This window comes from Macrobrachium nipponense, chromosome 7 (assembly GCF_015104395.2).
Source record: "Macrobrachium nipponense isolate FS-2020 chromosome 7, ASM1510439v2, whole genome shotgun sequence".
NCBI classification, from domain to species: Eukaryota; Metazoa; Arthropoda; class Malacostraca; order Decapoda; family Palaemonidae; genus Macrobrachium; species Macrobrachium nipponense.
In genome coordinates this window covers 19423987-19438419 of record NC_061109.1, presented here as the reverse complement: position 1 = coordinate 19438419, position 14433 = coordinate 19423987, and the positions used below count along the sequence as shown (strand labels likewise).

Below are 14433 nucleotides of genomic sequence, written 5' to 3'. Positions count from 1 at the left end.
ATTGTAAAAAGGCTAAGAAGCACCTTCAGTATGCCTACAGTGCACCACGTGAGTTACAATAACGGCAATAACTCCGGCCCCCCAATAAGACTCAGGAGTCAGCAACTGAAAGTATGATCTTGATCTTGGCACTGACAGACAAATGTCTTGTCCTGTCTCTAGAGCCACCCTTGTTTAGGAGGAGGGGGAAAAGGGATGGGGTGGGGGACTTAATACTGTTGAGTCGTAGAAAGGGGTGGAAAAGGGGGCTTTGGTAGATGGGGGAGTAGTGGGTCGGGGGGGGGGGGGGGGGGAGAGTTACGACTGCAGTGGCTACACAGGATGTAGCACATGAAAGAGCCTCCCGCAAGAAGAAGAAGAAAGAAAAAAAAAACTTGTTGCAGTGACATAACACAGAGAGAGAGAGAGAGAGAGAGAGAGAGAGAGAGAGAGAGAGAGAGAGAGAGAGAGGACAGTAGAAGGAAAAGTCCGGTGACGGGCAGTCGACAATCCTCCTTCCACTAGTCCTATATCTTACCCACGAAGAAATTCATCATAATTTATTTACCAAATTCTGCCGTCGTCAAAGTTACGTTCATCTTGATCTTGGGGGATGATCCTGGTATGTAGGTCTATGTGGAAAGTTTATTGAAAGCATTTGTTTGTGTAAGAAGGGGGGAATGGTCCTGATAGGCCTATCAAGTTTACTGAAAGCAGTTGTCTTGTGTAAGAAGGGGGGAATGGTCCTGATAGGCCTATCAAGTTTATTGAGAGCAGTTGTCTTGTGTAAGAACGGGGGAATGGTCCGGGTAGGCTTATCAAGTTCACTGAAAACAGTTGTTTTGTGTAAGAAAATGGGGAATATTCCTGGTATGTAGGTCTATAAGTTCACTGAAATTAGCTTGTTTTGTGTGAAAAATGAAGACTGGTCCTGATGGACCTATCCAGTTCACTGAGAGCAGTTGTTTTGTTTAAGAAAAGGAGGCAATGGACCGGGTAGGCCTATAAATGGAAAGTTCAAAGTAAGCAACCGTGAGAAAAGTGTCTTTGTGCTACCTGAATTGGCCATACTTTTTGCAAACAATCATCAAAAGGTAAGTTTTCATTTTTATGTAACAGCATGGGACAATTTGCATCGGAGAGAGAGAGAGAGAGAGAGAGAGAGAGAGAGAGAGAGAGAGAGAGAGAGAGAGAGAGAGAGAGTAATAAGCTTTATTCCAATATTTACATTGGCTATTACAATAAATACAAATTACATTGTAGTTTACATTTAAAACTTAGATATTTACATGTGCCTTCATACAAATTTACATCATTATAAAACATAAAAACACAGATTTACTTTATACAACTTTAAGAACAATAAAGCATTTGTGACATATATAGGTACATCATAAAAGTAATTAAAACATTGAAAATTTTGCATATAAAATATGAATCTTTTATAATAGTACTTGAGGCTCAATAAAATTCTTACCTTGATAAAATATTTGTTATAAAAGTTACAGCATATCTCTATAATATTAAAATTATCTTTAGAATGATTATAACACTTCGATTTCAAAATTACTTATGAAATACAGGTACTTATAAAACTAGAGTTATGAACATTTATCTTAAAATGGAATCTAAAATTCATAAATAGTCTGCTAAAATCGAGTAAAAGTGTAAAAGAGCTCAATTAAAATATATATAAAGTTTTACTATAAAATTATTTGGACAATAGATACTTTTTCAAATTCAGTTTAAAAGAGTTAATATTAGTTAATGCTTTTAGTTGGTTTGGCAGTTTGTTCCACACTGATGGGCCCCGCACAACAAACGCTCTGCTTCTGGTTCTTGAAACAAAAAAAGTCATCATTAAATCTAGTTTGTCTGTTACGTCTATCTCCAACTGTTATTAGATTAAAAAGCCATGGTGGAATTAGATTATGTAAAATTTTAAAGATCATGACACATAAATCAAAATCAATCTTCTGTTTGATTGTCAGCCATTGCAAGTTATTTAAAATTGGAGTTGCATGATCATACTTCTTGGCTTTCCCATCAATTACTTTTGCTGCAAAGTTTTGAAGCCTCTGTATCCGCTGCAGCTGCTGCTTAGTTGTCGAGCCCCAGATCTTTAAACAGTAGTCAAGAATGCTCACGGCAAGAGACCGAACGACCATTCCCCGCATTTCACTATCAAATCGGTCCTTAATTCTATTTAAGTATATTAAAGAGAGAGAGAGAGAGAGAGAGAGAGATTCCTAAAATACCTATGATATTCCAGTTGCAATTTTGATTAAAAACTCACCAAGAGGAATATACAGAATTATTACCACAATTCTTTAGCAAAGAGTATTCTGTAACGAATGAAGTTCTTAATATGCTTTCCTAAATAAATAAATGCAAATATTTATTGACTAAAGAAATAACTATGAAAGTATATACCACGCCAACAATGCACCTGCATTACTTCTATGTGTATGCATGAAAGTGTTCAATTCTTAAAAAAAAAAAAAAAGTAAATGAGACGGTACAAAACAGCTGGATACCTGATGTGGACCCCTGGATCCTGACCGACCTATCTACAGAGACCGCACAAGAGCAATAAATTTCAGTAAAAGGGTATCGAGTCCGTTACGGATCTCAACAAGAACAGGAGCGTGCCAGTCAAGAATTATTCCTGAGATAAGTTTAATGTAGCATTACTTGAATGGAATGGAAAAGGGAGTTTACTGCAGAGGCCAAGCACCGGGACCTATGCTGTCATTCACCGCTGAAAAGGAAATTGAAGGTAGAAAGGTTTGAAAGGTGTAACAGGAGGAAAAACCTCAAAGCAGTTCCACTGTGAAACAACAGCTAGGAGAGGGTTGAGGAAAGTAAGATGGAAGAAAGAGAATATGAATGGCGGTACAGTAAAAGGAACGAAAGGGGTTGCAGCCAGGGGCCGAAGGGACGATGCGAAGAACCTCATGTGAAGCGCCTACAGTACACCGCGTGAGGTACACTGACAACACTAACCTCCTACGGTTGCCATCACTTGAACTATTTAAACAATCAAAACAATATGTATTCCATCAATATTTTATCCTTTGATTATTTTCAAGTAAATAATAAACTATATTGGAGTCGATGCCTAAAAATCTGGTGACAAGATTACCCTATCCAACTAAACAATCAATCAATCCCTTATTCAACTAATCAATCCCCTATCCAAACAACCGATCAATCAGCCATCATAACAACCAATCAATCAGCCATCATCAACTAGAAAACCAATACAAGACTTGAGGAAGACGCTTCATGATATCGACAATACGAAACGAAGCAGACGAATTCAGCATTACGTAGTCCATACAAGAGAACTACTGTCGAAATTGGAATATATAATTTAGGCCAAAGGCCAAACACTGGGACCTGCTTCGAGATCATTCAACTCTGCAAATTATGTTGAAGCAGTTGTTAGGAGAGGGTTGAGGAAAGTAAGATGAAAGAGAGAATATGACCTGAGGTAATAATCAAAAGGAATAGAAGAGGCTGCAGCTATGGGCCTAAGGGACGCTACACAAAAACCTTAGGTGCACTGACGGCTGTAGTAGCACCCCTCCCCTACGGGAGAGGACCATTATTGATACCGTCGAATGAACCGTCAATGCAGAAAGAAATGGGGGATCTCGTGCATTCCAAAGACCTTATAAATAAACAAGTGCAGAAAGAACGAAAAAATAAAAGGTTGTATGAATCTGTCATAGGATGCAGCCAATTGCCTAAGTCATAAGATGACCTTCGCGTTGCGGGGATGAGGACAGGGAATTAATATTTGCCAGAGAGAGAGAGAGAGAGAGAGAGAGAGAGAGAGAGAGAGATAGAGAGAGAGAGTGGGAGACGAGAGAGAGAGAAGAGAAGCCAGAGAGAGGAGAGAGAGAGAGGGGTTATAAAAAATACGGAAATGCATTCAAAATTTGGTTTCGTATTTTAGTTGTCATATATAGATATATATATATACTATTAATATATAGAGTAAAAACTATATATTCTATATATATATATGTATATATATATATATATTATTATATAATAATATATATATAATATTATATATATATGTGTGTGTGTGTGTATAGAGTAATTATATATATATATATATATATAGATATATATATATATATTATATATATATATGTATGTATAGAGTAATTAATATATATACATATATATAATATATTATATATATATATATATATATATATATATATATTATATATATATATATATATTATCTATATATATATAATAAATATATATATATTTATATATATAAATTATATAATATAATAATATATATATTATATATCCTATCATATAGTATATATACCACTTCCCTTAACATGGATGGCTCCAGAGATTTCAACATTCTGATCTACAAATATTTTGGAATGAGGCTTCAACCCCACGCATTCCACTCGGGATTTCCAATAAACTCGTGTCAATAACACCTGGTATTTAGTGGTCACCCACCCAAGTTCAGACCAGAACCAAAACTACTGAACTTTCCTGATCAAGCAGCATCCCTTCGAACCTAATCATTGTTCATCATCCTCTTCCAGATACATTAAGAGGGCGACCTGACAGCCAAAATGACAGACCACCTGGAGGAGGTTTTCGCCAAGCTGGGAACAGGCAGGTGGAACGTCTTCCACTTCCTCGCTCTCTCCTTCTGTAAGTGGCCAAATATGTCGTGTAACAGAGTTGTTTTCAAGTGGTAGATTCTTTGACATTTTAGCAGCTACACATACTCACACGTGTAGTTAGTTTAGTTTGTATGGTGTTTTGACGTTGCATGGAACCGGTGGTTATTCAGCAACGGGACCAACAGCTTTACGTGACTTCCGAATCACGTGGGAGTGAACTTCTATCACCAAAAATACACATTTCTGACCCCTCAGTGGAATGTCCGAGAATCGAACTCGCGGCCAACGAGGTGGCAGGCCAAGACCGTACTGATCACGCCACTGAGGCGCCATATAGCTTTGAAAATCCACGTCTTCCATTTTATCACCTACACGTGTTCACTGTGCATAATCAAGATAGTCCATCACGTTATCTTGGCATTTCAGAAGATACACATAATGACATATGCGTAGCTAGGATAATTCAGCTTGTCATTTTAGCAGCAGCAACACATACTCTTAAAGTATGTAATTTTGATATCCCATCTTGCCCTTTTGGCAGCTAAAAGTTCACATAATTTTAAAGTTTAGATGGGAGTAATCCATCTTGTTATTTTGATAGTTCGCGTACTCCCAACTTGTCGAGTTGGGCAAAACCATCTTGTCTTAACCAGCTGAACAAACTCCCAATATAATTTTAGAAGCTATACAGACTCCATATGTATAGTTAACATATCCATCTTGTTAAGTTTTATGAGCTGATTTAGATTGCAAGCATAACTGATTCATCTTTCTTTTTTCTGGTGTTGTTATGCTAACAATTTCCAAGGGTTCTCTCTGCCATCCTACCACACTCTAGGAGGGACCTTCCTGGCGCCAAAACAAGACTTCGACTGCATCCCTTCAGTAACAGAGGAAGAAGATGGCATCACATCACCTCTTCTCCTTAATGTGACTCATGAGTAAGTCATTTATACGACTTAATATTACCATTTCTTTAGGTCAAGGCGTTCCTCTTTTATGAGGTTTGGCGTGAAAATGAGGTCTCTCCAACTTCTGCTGTCAAGTGCTCTTTCTGACAAACTCCTGTCAAGTCTAAGTCTTCACTTGTGCCATTCATAATGATTTTCCCAGACAGTGTTGCCAGCTTTCCAATAGAATTCTTTTAAATGACGCTAAAGCATTTGAAAGTACGAGAAAGTGCGCTAGTATGGTTAAAAGATAATGGGTTCAGGATATAGTCACGGCTTAGCAGTCTCCAACATTTCGATACAGTAAAGATTCAAATTTGGTTAATAGGTCTCCTTATCTGAATTAATCGTAGCATCAACAATTTAGATTATTATACAAAGGGATTGTCAAATGATCTGCCTTGGAAGGATAAATGTTCTATAGACTCCACATTTATGTGAAAACTTTTTCCACGTTCTTTAGGTGCAAGGAAAACTTCAGATTCTCACAGGTAATGATCTTGTCTCAAATTATGTGGAAAAAAATTCTACTCTTTGAAATGACAAAGAGTGTAATGTGTATTTCGATTGTATCTAGTTGAAATGCTAACGACCAATTTCTGACGAAACTATTCACTGTCACTGCATAAATACTATAATAATACGTATTGCTAATGTATATTTTTTTCAATGCACTTTGTTCCAGCCAGTGCAGTTACACAGTTCAGTCACGAAATGGAAGTATCCTGCAGCTCCCGTGTACTCAGTGGAATTTTGATAACTCGACCTTCTATTCAACTGTTACCTCTGAGGTTAGTTATCTATTCTTTCAGTAGTTTCATGCATTTACAAAAATATCTATCTCCTACTATGATATAGAAAAATGACAAATTTTTAATCAATTTGTATATTTCATAGCTAACATAGCTGAGGTCTTAACAGTAGGATAATCTTCTTGCGCCAACTGGAAACCATTTTCATGAATCTGCGTTTGAGGAGAACTCCACAAACTGACCATAACATCACAGCTTAATTCATCAACTAATTCTCCTTAATTATAACAACTGCTTTAACATTACCTCTCCTCGTTTTTGTCTTTTCTTTTTATTTAACTGAACTACTACTTCGGGGCAAAATACTACCCATCTCTGCAGTTTCAGCTGGTGTGTGGACTAGACTACCTCAGGGCAACCTACACTAGCATCTATATGTTTGGGATTTTCGTTGGAGCACCTTTGAATGGAGTTCTAGCAGATAGGTACAAAACTTGTCTAACTCCCAAATTCCACCATCTAAAGCCTGCTAATACTAAGGAGAGATCCTAATACACAGATTTAACAAAACCGACGAATTAGCCAAATCCTTGAGTGGTGATTAATGGACCTAATACAAATGAATTTCACTCTAAATTTACAAGTGACCTTGTCTATTAAAATAATCTCATACTCTGTAAACTCCATCACAGTATCTGATGTCATTTCCTGATTATCAATTATGAGTCACTTTTACTGTAACATTATGTCTACATTTTTTCAGGAATGAAATATCTCTGTATCTCAACTCTTGAGGCAACTTCTTGTAGGTTAAGGATACTACCGTTCAAAAACGGCATTGATTTTCCCCAACGTAATTCCTTCAGGTATGGAAGACTCCCCTTAATCACCATCAGCTCCATCCTATACACGTTCATCGCTATTGGATCCTGTTGGCTGCCCAACCTCTCAGTTCTATTGGTTGCTAGGTTCCTCCTGGGTACTATGCACCCCACTTCCTTGCAGACAGGGTATATTTTAGGTAAGAGAAAATCTCCTTGTAGTTTGGCCTAAGAAAATGACTGCTTGAATATGGAAGCCAGTATCTTGTCGCATTGTCAGTTTCAGCATCGTCTTGTTCGATTTCAGCTATGGAGGTGGCAGCTCCTAAAAGGCGATCAGAGGTCGGAGTAGTCCTGTTCTTGCCTTGGGCATTGGGTACTGCAGCCTGGGGTGGATTTGCCTATTTGGTAAGACACTGGAGGTACCTGCAGCTTACAGTGTCTTTGCCATGCTTCCTCTTTCTTCCAGCTCTCCTGTAAGTATCCAGATACTGCCAGTTGTTTACATAGTAAATATACCAGACTGGAACTTCAATGAAGATGGTTGGATATTTGTAATAATTATGAAGGGTTCTTACAGTTGAGGGGTTTATAAAGGGTTCTTACAGTTGAGGGGCGACGTAAAAGAAATTGTTCATATAATCTGCTTCTTTCAATCTGTGATTATCAAGTTTTAGGTTCTGAAACACCAGAGAAAACTGCATTTCTCATTACTGTTGTGGTCTAAATAAATTATCCTGTTACTTCTGTACTAGTAACCATTTCATGTGAATGTCTTATTTCTCACTATTTCCCTCACTCTCTATCCATTCGACTTGCTCCTCACCTCACTCAGTCAGACAACTGACTCTACACAATACCATTCAGGTTGAACTGTTAATTTCCTGCTGCCAACCTGAGTATTAGGCTGAAGGGTGGTGTCTCTAGCTAGCCTTCTCCACTCAGGTTCATGGATGAATCTCCAAGATGGCTGGTTGTGAGAGGGTCATATGAAAGAGCGCTAACAGTCCTCAAGAAAGCAGCGCGCTGGAACAAGGTCTCCCAATCTTTCCCATCTGACCAGCACCTGATGTGCATCTTCAGAAATGGGCAGAATCAGGTAACAAATTTAAAATGATGTTCATGAACTTGGATAGGTTATTGAACGAGGCAATTTGTAAGTAGAACATGGCGTTCCATGCATGTTTCATCAAACTGGTTAACATGCACATACACATATTTAATATAAGGTTCTTATTGTGAAATAAAATTTTGGAGATATACAAGTTTTGCGTCCTCGCAGCACTGAACTACCTTTGGCTCTTTGTCGACATACTTGCCAATAAAGAAAATACAACATAGAATTTAGGCTAACACCAAGTGCCGAGACCTATGGGGTCATTCAGCATTGAAACAGAAATCGCCAGTGAAAAGATTTGAAATGTGTCACAGAAGGAAAACCTCACGTTTGCAATATGAATTCTGTATTAAGAGAGGGTGGAAAGCAAGCCCGAAGAAAGAGAATATAAGCGGATGTACAATAAAAGCAATGATACGGCCTACACCAAGAGAACGGAGAAATTACAATTAATTTTATTGAGAAAATATATTAAACAAACGCAAAGTTCATTCCACAGGTTATTACAAATAACTAATAAAATATCCTGGCAAAATCAGTGAAGAAGAATCTACTTGTAAATGAAAATTTTCTGGTTAAAACAACTGATTTTCACGATGGATAGCAATAATGTAAAACTCCCTATAGTCAAGGTTCTCTGGTTTAAGTTAGGAAGAGCATGGCACCCTACTATAGGCTAAATTTAGGCTCACTGACACATGTTATTAAATTTACGTGGCACAAAAATAAAATGTTACCCCATACACAACAAAACTACAGTAGTTTACCCTGCTCTGTGTAGTTCCTGTTTTTAAAATGTCTAAAAATGCATGGTTAGTCCTGTATAAAACTTTAAAAAAAAACACCCTAGCCAAGTCAATGACAATTATTCTATAAGGCCCTTCAATAAGGTCAACACTAAACTCTTATATTAGGTTAAAGTTTTTGTGCAATCTTAAATAAAAATGTACCTTTCAATGAATTACTATAGTTCAGGACTACTGAGTGTAAAAATGAGCAAGAACACTAAGGGTATCTGGGGGTGAGACCGCCGCCCCAAACACAGTCACGGCTCCCCCGAATGTCTTAGGCTGAAACGACGTCCCATGAGAGGTTAGGTTTAGATCGACAGGCTAGTGTGCAAATCAAGTTAAAGCCTTCGATCCCACCGTCGGATGCCTGATGCGCCTTCTCCTCTGTCCTCTGTCAAAGGCATCATCCCCCACCAAAACCTCTTCTCTCTATATCTTCCTTCACTTTATTTCACCATCTAATTCTCTTATTGATTTGCTTCCGAACTCAGATCTTTTGGTATTGTTTCTATGCACTGTGTCTTTCGCTTGAAATCACCATTGCGTCAAGATGTTCCTTTCCTAAACAGAATCCGGGAGAGAAGAAAGCTGATGACAACAGGAGTTTTGGCGAGATCTTCAGGAGCTATTTCTACAAATCTCTCATCTTACTGAGGTAAGCGAACAAGGCAGGACTTCGTTTGGTCTGTTCACCGAGTAGCTTATACTACACTCACGCAAGAAACACCTCTCTCTCTCACACACACACACTAACATTCCCTCTAATGAAGTGGCTCCAGCGAAAAACAACACAAAAATCACTGTCCCAGTCAAATTTCAACTGATAAATCCCTGATGAACTTCTGCGCCCGCCCTCATCCCCCACAAAAAAATCCACAAAATTCAACACTTTATAAAGCCACATAGGTCTCATCAGCAGCACGTAAACCCCTTACAAAACCTAGTCAGGTACAACTTATAAAAGATGAACAAATCTGACAAATCTGGTGCGACTATACAAAAACTATCCTTGATGAGTTTCTTCCATATAAATAAAACGATCCTTCTGGTAATTACCTGCTAATTGCACTCAAATTTCGACTTCTCCAGAACACCCAAGCTCCGCCTCATCACAATCGTGATGTACATCGACTACTTGATTGTCGCCATGGTTTACTTCGGCCTATCTCTGAGTGGAAGCAACTTCAGCACCGACCCTTTCCTCTACGTCACTCTCTCCGGCCTGGTGGAAATTCCGGGAAACACTGTCTCCATTCCTCTCGTGACCCGAATAGGACGTCGAGCTCTTACGACATTCTTCTTCCTTTTGAGCGGAGGAACTTTGCTTAGCCTTCCCTTCGTACCGAAAGGTAGGGAAGAATTAATTCGCCTACTGTGGTGTCTCCCCTTTCTGTTCACGTATTCTGATAATATATTTAGTTTCATATATCACAATTGTTTGCATGTTTACTTATAAAAACTAGATTCGCCGGCTAATGACCTCTGCATTTTGTTTCAGCATTCTAATTATGCATTTTTAGCTCCATATCACATAAATACTCTGTATCTTTACTTTAGTAAACTTGAAGTGAAACTATTTTGCATTGGACTCCATTTTTGGGATAGGACAAAGCCATGGCAGTCACCTGGTTGTGTGTGTGTGTGTGTGTGTGTGTGTGTGTGTGTGTGTGTGTGTGTGTGTGTGTGTGTGTGTGAGAGAGAGAGAGAGAGAGAGAGAGAGAGAGAGAGAGAGAGAGAGAGAGAGAGAGAGAGAGAGACTGAAATGAGGGTAGAAAAGACCTAGGTTGAAGATAGCAAAAGATATCACAAGGAATAAAGGGACTGTAGATTTAAAACACACTCTCTACCGTCTCTCAAAAAGGCAATCTGATTTCGCAGGCATCGGATGGCTCGAGATAACTTTACTGATGACAGGAAAGATGAGTATAACTATGGTCTTCAATATAATTTTCCTCTACGCCTCCGAGCTCTTCCCGACAGAAGTCCGGACGCGAGGAATGGGTACCTCTCTCATGCTTTCCCGAGTTGGCTCGATGATGTCGCCTTTCATCACCCAATACTTGGTTGGTTTCCCCGCGAATTTTTGTAGCTTTATTTCTCTTTTGATAATCAGGAACGTATTTGCATTTGAACTATCTGATATACAAGCAAAATAGACTCTGGTTTGAGTCAGTGGCTACAAGTCAACGCCTACTGGTCTGGTTTCAGAGGGACACAAGTGCCCTTAGGAATGTTACCTACGAGCGAAATCGACTGCGGTTTGTGAGTTAGTGACTACACTAGTCAAGGTCTACTGGTCTGGTTTCAGTGGAACATAAGTGCCCTTTAGAATGAAGCAATTTTACCTGTTTGTTTGTATTGTGTTTTTACGTTGCATGGAACCAGTAGTTATTCAGCAACGGGACCAACGGCTTTACGCGACTTCCGAACCACGCCGAAAGTGAACTTCTATCACCAGAAATACTCCTTAAATGAAGCAGTTCGTCTGTTTAGAAGTCAGTTCAGAGCTGCACAATTTGGGCCTTTCTCTTACCAAGCAGTCCTGAATGTGTCATGTTTTCCAGGGATCAGCGTATCCTTCAGCTCCTTCTGTACTCTTCGGCGTAGCCTCCCTTTTGGCGGGAGCAGTCACCGTAGCCTTGCCCGAGACTCGAAACACCACGCTCATAGACACAGTGGCCCATCTAGAGCAAGACACCACTCGCAATCAACACCGGTAAGATGTCTGGTTTGTTAGTGTGAGCATGGCAACCTTTCTACCGTACAATGAATATCTATGGCATTCTATATATTCTCCTGCCATTGCGTGTCACTGTGAAAGAAACTAGACTGGGCAAGAGTAGTAGCCATTTCCGATAGTTTGACGATTATTCTCAGAGCCGTTAAACTTCTTTCATCAGTAAATCATTCTGATGAAAATGCCATTGAATTCTAATCTCCTCAAATGTCTTCAGCTTTTAAACGTTCTCATCATCATTCAGCTCCCAGCTGGAGGCTCATTATCTGTGATTTTGATTTCGCCGTATTTTCCACTTTTAAACTTTCAATAATTATTCTAAAAACATCAATTAACAGATTTTCATGACAAGAGACATCCACAATTTTCACCTTACATTTCATCTGAGCACCTCTTGTGGTATTGTTCCACTTGGTAATCCCAATCCCTTAGACTGTCGACGTTATTTTTAATGTAACTGCATTTGTATTTTCAATCTTCCTTCATACAGAAAATATACTGGAAAAATTATCTTTGGAAAAAAAACTATTTTCATCACAGGCACTGCAAATGCTGGCCAGATCGAGATGACGAGGGATCTACAACATCCTGTTGTGGATGCTGGCGCAAGAGAAATGAGCAAGGACACGAGTATACCTCATCTCTGGAACCTTTAGAAGACCAAACATCCTTGAATACAGTCTAAGAAGACGGCTTTAGAATACCGAATACAGTCGTGCATTTTATCACGTTCAAGATGCATAAAGATTAGATAAAAAAGCTTGAAACTGATTAACCGCTCTAGCTTTGAAAGCGCTGAACCTGTCCTGGCTATTATATTCTTACCCTTTGGGTTTAAACACGTCTTTTCTCATTCACACTTCGCCTTTCTTTATATTTTTTCCCCAGTTTCTTAAAACAGAGCACAATCTCTCTCGAGGCATTCTGTTATTTTCTTTTGGGATCTTCCACCACAGACATACAAACTATATGAAATTTTCTATAAGTACAGCATAATTGTATTACATATAAATATGAATACTAGTTTCAATGATTAAACTCAACACAAATGAATTCTAGTTCTAATGATTAAACTCAATGCAGAGATTTCTGATAGATTACCCGAAAACTATCCAAGCAAACAACACCACGAAAACGAAACTATAATACCATATGTGATGTGTGACATTATGGGTGTTTGACTCCCCGGTTCCTCGCTGCTCTCGCTCTCTACAGGTCTAAACATCGCAAGAACTACTCGAGTAAACGCAAGGTATTATTACCTACGGAATATTCATCCTAATTGCTTCATGAAGTAAAGATGTATAACCACATTAAATGTGTATTATTTTCTTACGGAAGAAAGTAAGATAAAATGTACCACGGTAGTATATATGTAGGTTTTACTAGTTGCAGGTGTAAACATTCATTGTGAGGAGAGTTCTTGATATATTATTTTCATTCATGCGAAAGACAAAATCTTTCAGAAACTGACACAACACAAGATGAAGCAATGATACCTTTATGCAATACAATGCCCAAACAGAATGAGGTTCAGCTTTCATTCTTAATAATACCATTAAGAGAGAAATTTGTAATACAATAGTCTGATGAATTAATTCCTGCCAAATGCGAATCACCTACTCTACCCACTGCTTATTTGGTTCAAGTGCTTTTGTCCATTTATGTTGGAGCAAACAGTCATGGGGAGCCACAGTGGGAAATTAGACCTTTTGGGGGAAAGAAAATAAAATACAAGTTAACTGCACCAACGTGGATATTAAATAATAATAAAAAAACTACATGGTTCATATGTGTGAAATAACAGTTTAAATAAACAAAACCATGGTGCCAAATTTTACTTGTTGACCATGAACTTTGGCTAAAAGTATTGCACTGAATTATGGGAATGCATTATATATATATATATATATATATATATATATATATATATATATATATATATATATATATATATACATATATACACACACACACACACACACACATATATATATATATATATATATATATATATATATATATATATATATATATATATATATATATATCCTAACCAAACCTATCCTACTCTAAGAGCCAGGTCCTACCTGGCTGGTAGGACTTTATCCCTCTTGGAAGTTCCTTGCCTTATGTAGGTTAAAAGGAGAAACATATGCAAGTATCTAAGAGAGTAAGAAAGAGAAGACAAGTGCACACTGTACAAGGTGAATTTTCAGTTTACATGTTTTAAAAACAGGCGTTTTACTTTATGGTACAACTATAGTATAACTCGACAACACTTGTTACCTTGGAAATTGAGTTTTTCTGTATAGAATTTCTGTTGCTTGTTAAGAATTTACCATTATTTTTTGGCGTTCAATGGTAATTAACTTCAGAACTGGTAAGTTATTGTATGCGGCCATCCTGGAACGCTGTCGCGCATGTGCAGTGTTAGGGTAAACTACTGAATGGCCAACCTCTACCGTAGCGCGACCACCTTCCCCGAAAAGTACTTTAACATGTCTTGTAACCCACGACAGATTAGTCAAGAACCAGCGTCCGTCGAAGCAACACCTCGAGACCTCTCGAAGTAAGTTTTTTCTCCCAAGTCAAAATTAAGGCCATAAT

The 14433-nt window shown here is 38.2% G+C and overlaps 1 protein-coding gene across 3 annotated transcripts; it reads left to right on the top strand.

Annotated features, from left to right (window-relative positions):
* Positions 1 to 436: 436 nt before the first annotated feature.
* On the top strand, positions 437 to 13151 carry LOC135217753 (organic cation transporter protein-like). Of its 3 annotated transcripts, none has more exons than XM_064253761.1 (14): positions 437 to 601; positions 961 to 1073; positions 4572 to 4683; positions 5464 to 5596; positions 6291 to 6396; positions 6739 to 6842; positions 7224 to 7378; positions 7486 to 7654; positions 8124 to 8277; positions 9656 to 9741; positions 10176 to 10435; positions 10965 to 11149; positions 11651 to 11802; positions 12364 to 13151. In XM_064253761.1, the coding sequence occupies exons 3-14, from the start codon at positions 4602 to 4604 to the stop codon at positions 12506 to 12508; spliced, it is 1731 nt and encodes a 576-aa protein (XP_064109831.1). In that variant the 5' UTR covers positions 437 to 601; positions 961 to 1073; positions 4572 to 4601; the 3' UTR covers positions 12509 to 13151. The 3 variants fall into 3 exon arrangements, with proteins under 3 accessions (XP_064109831.1, XP_064109832.1, XP_064109830.1); XM_064253762.1 differs by having other exon boundaries at positions 956 to 1073; XM_064253760.1 differs by lacking the exon at positions 961 to 1073 and having other exon boundaries at positions 438 to 601.
* Positions 13152 to 14433: the final 1282 nt, after the last annotated feature.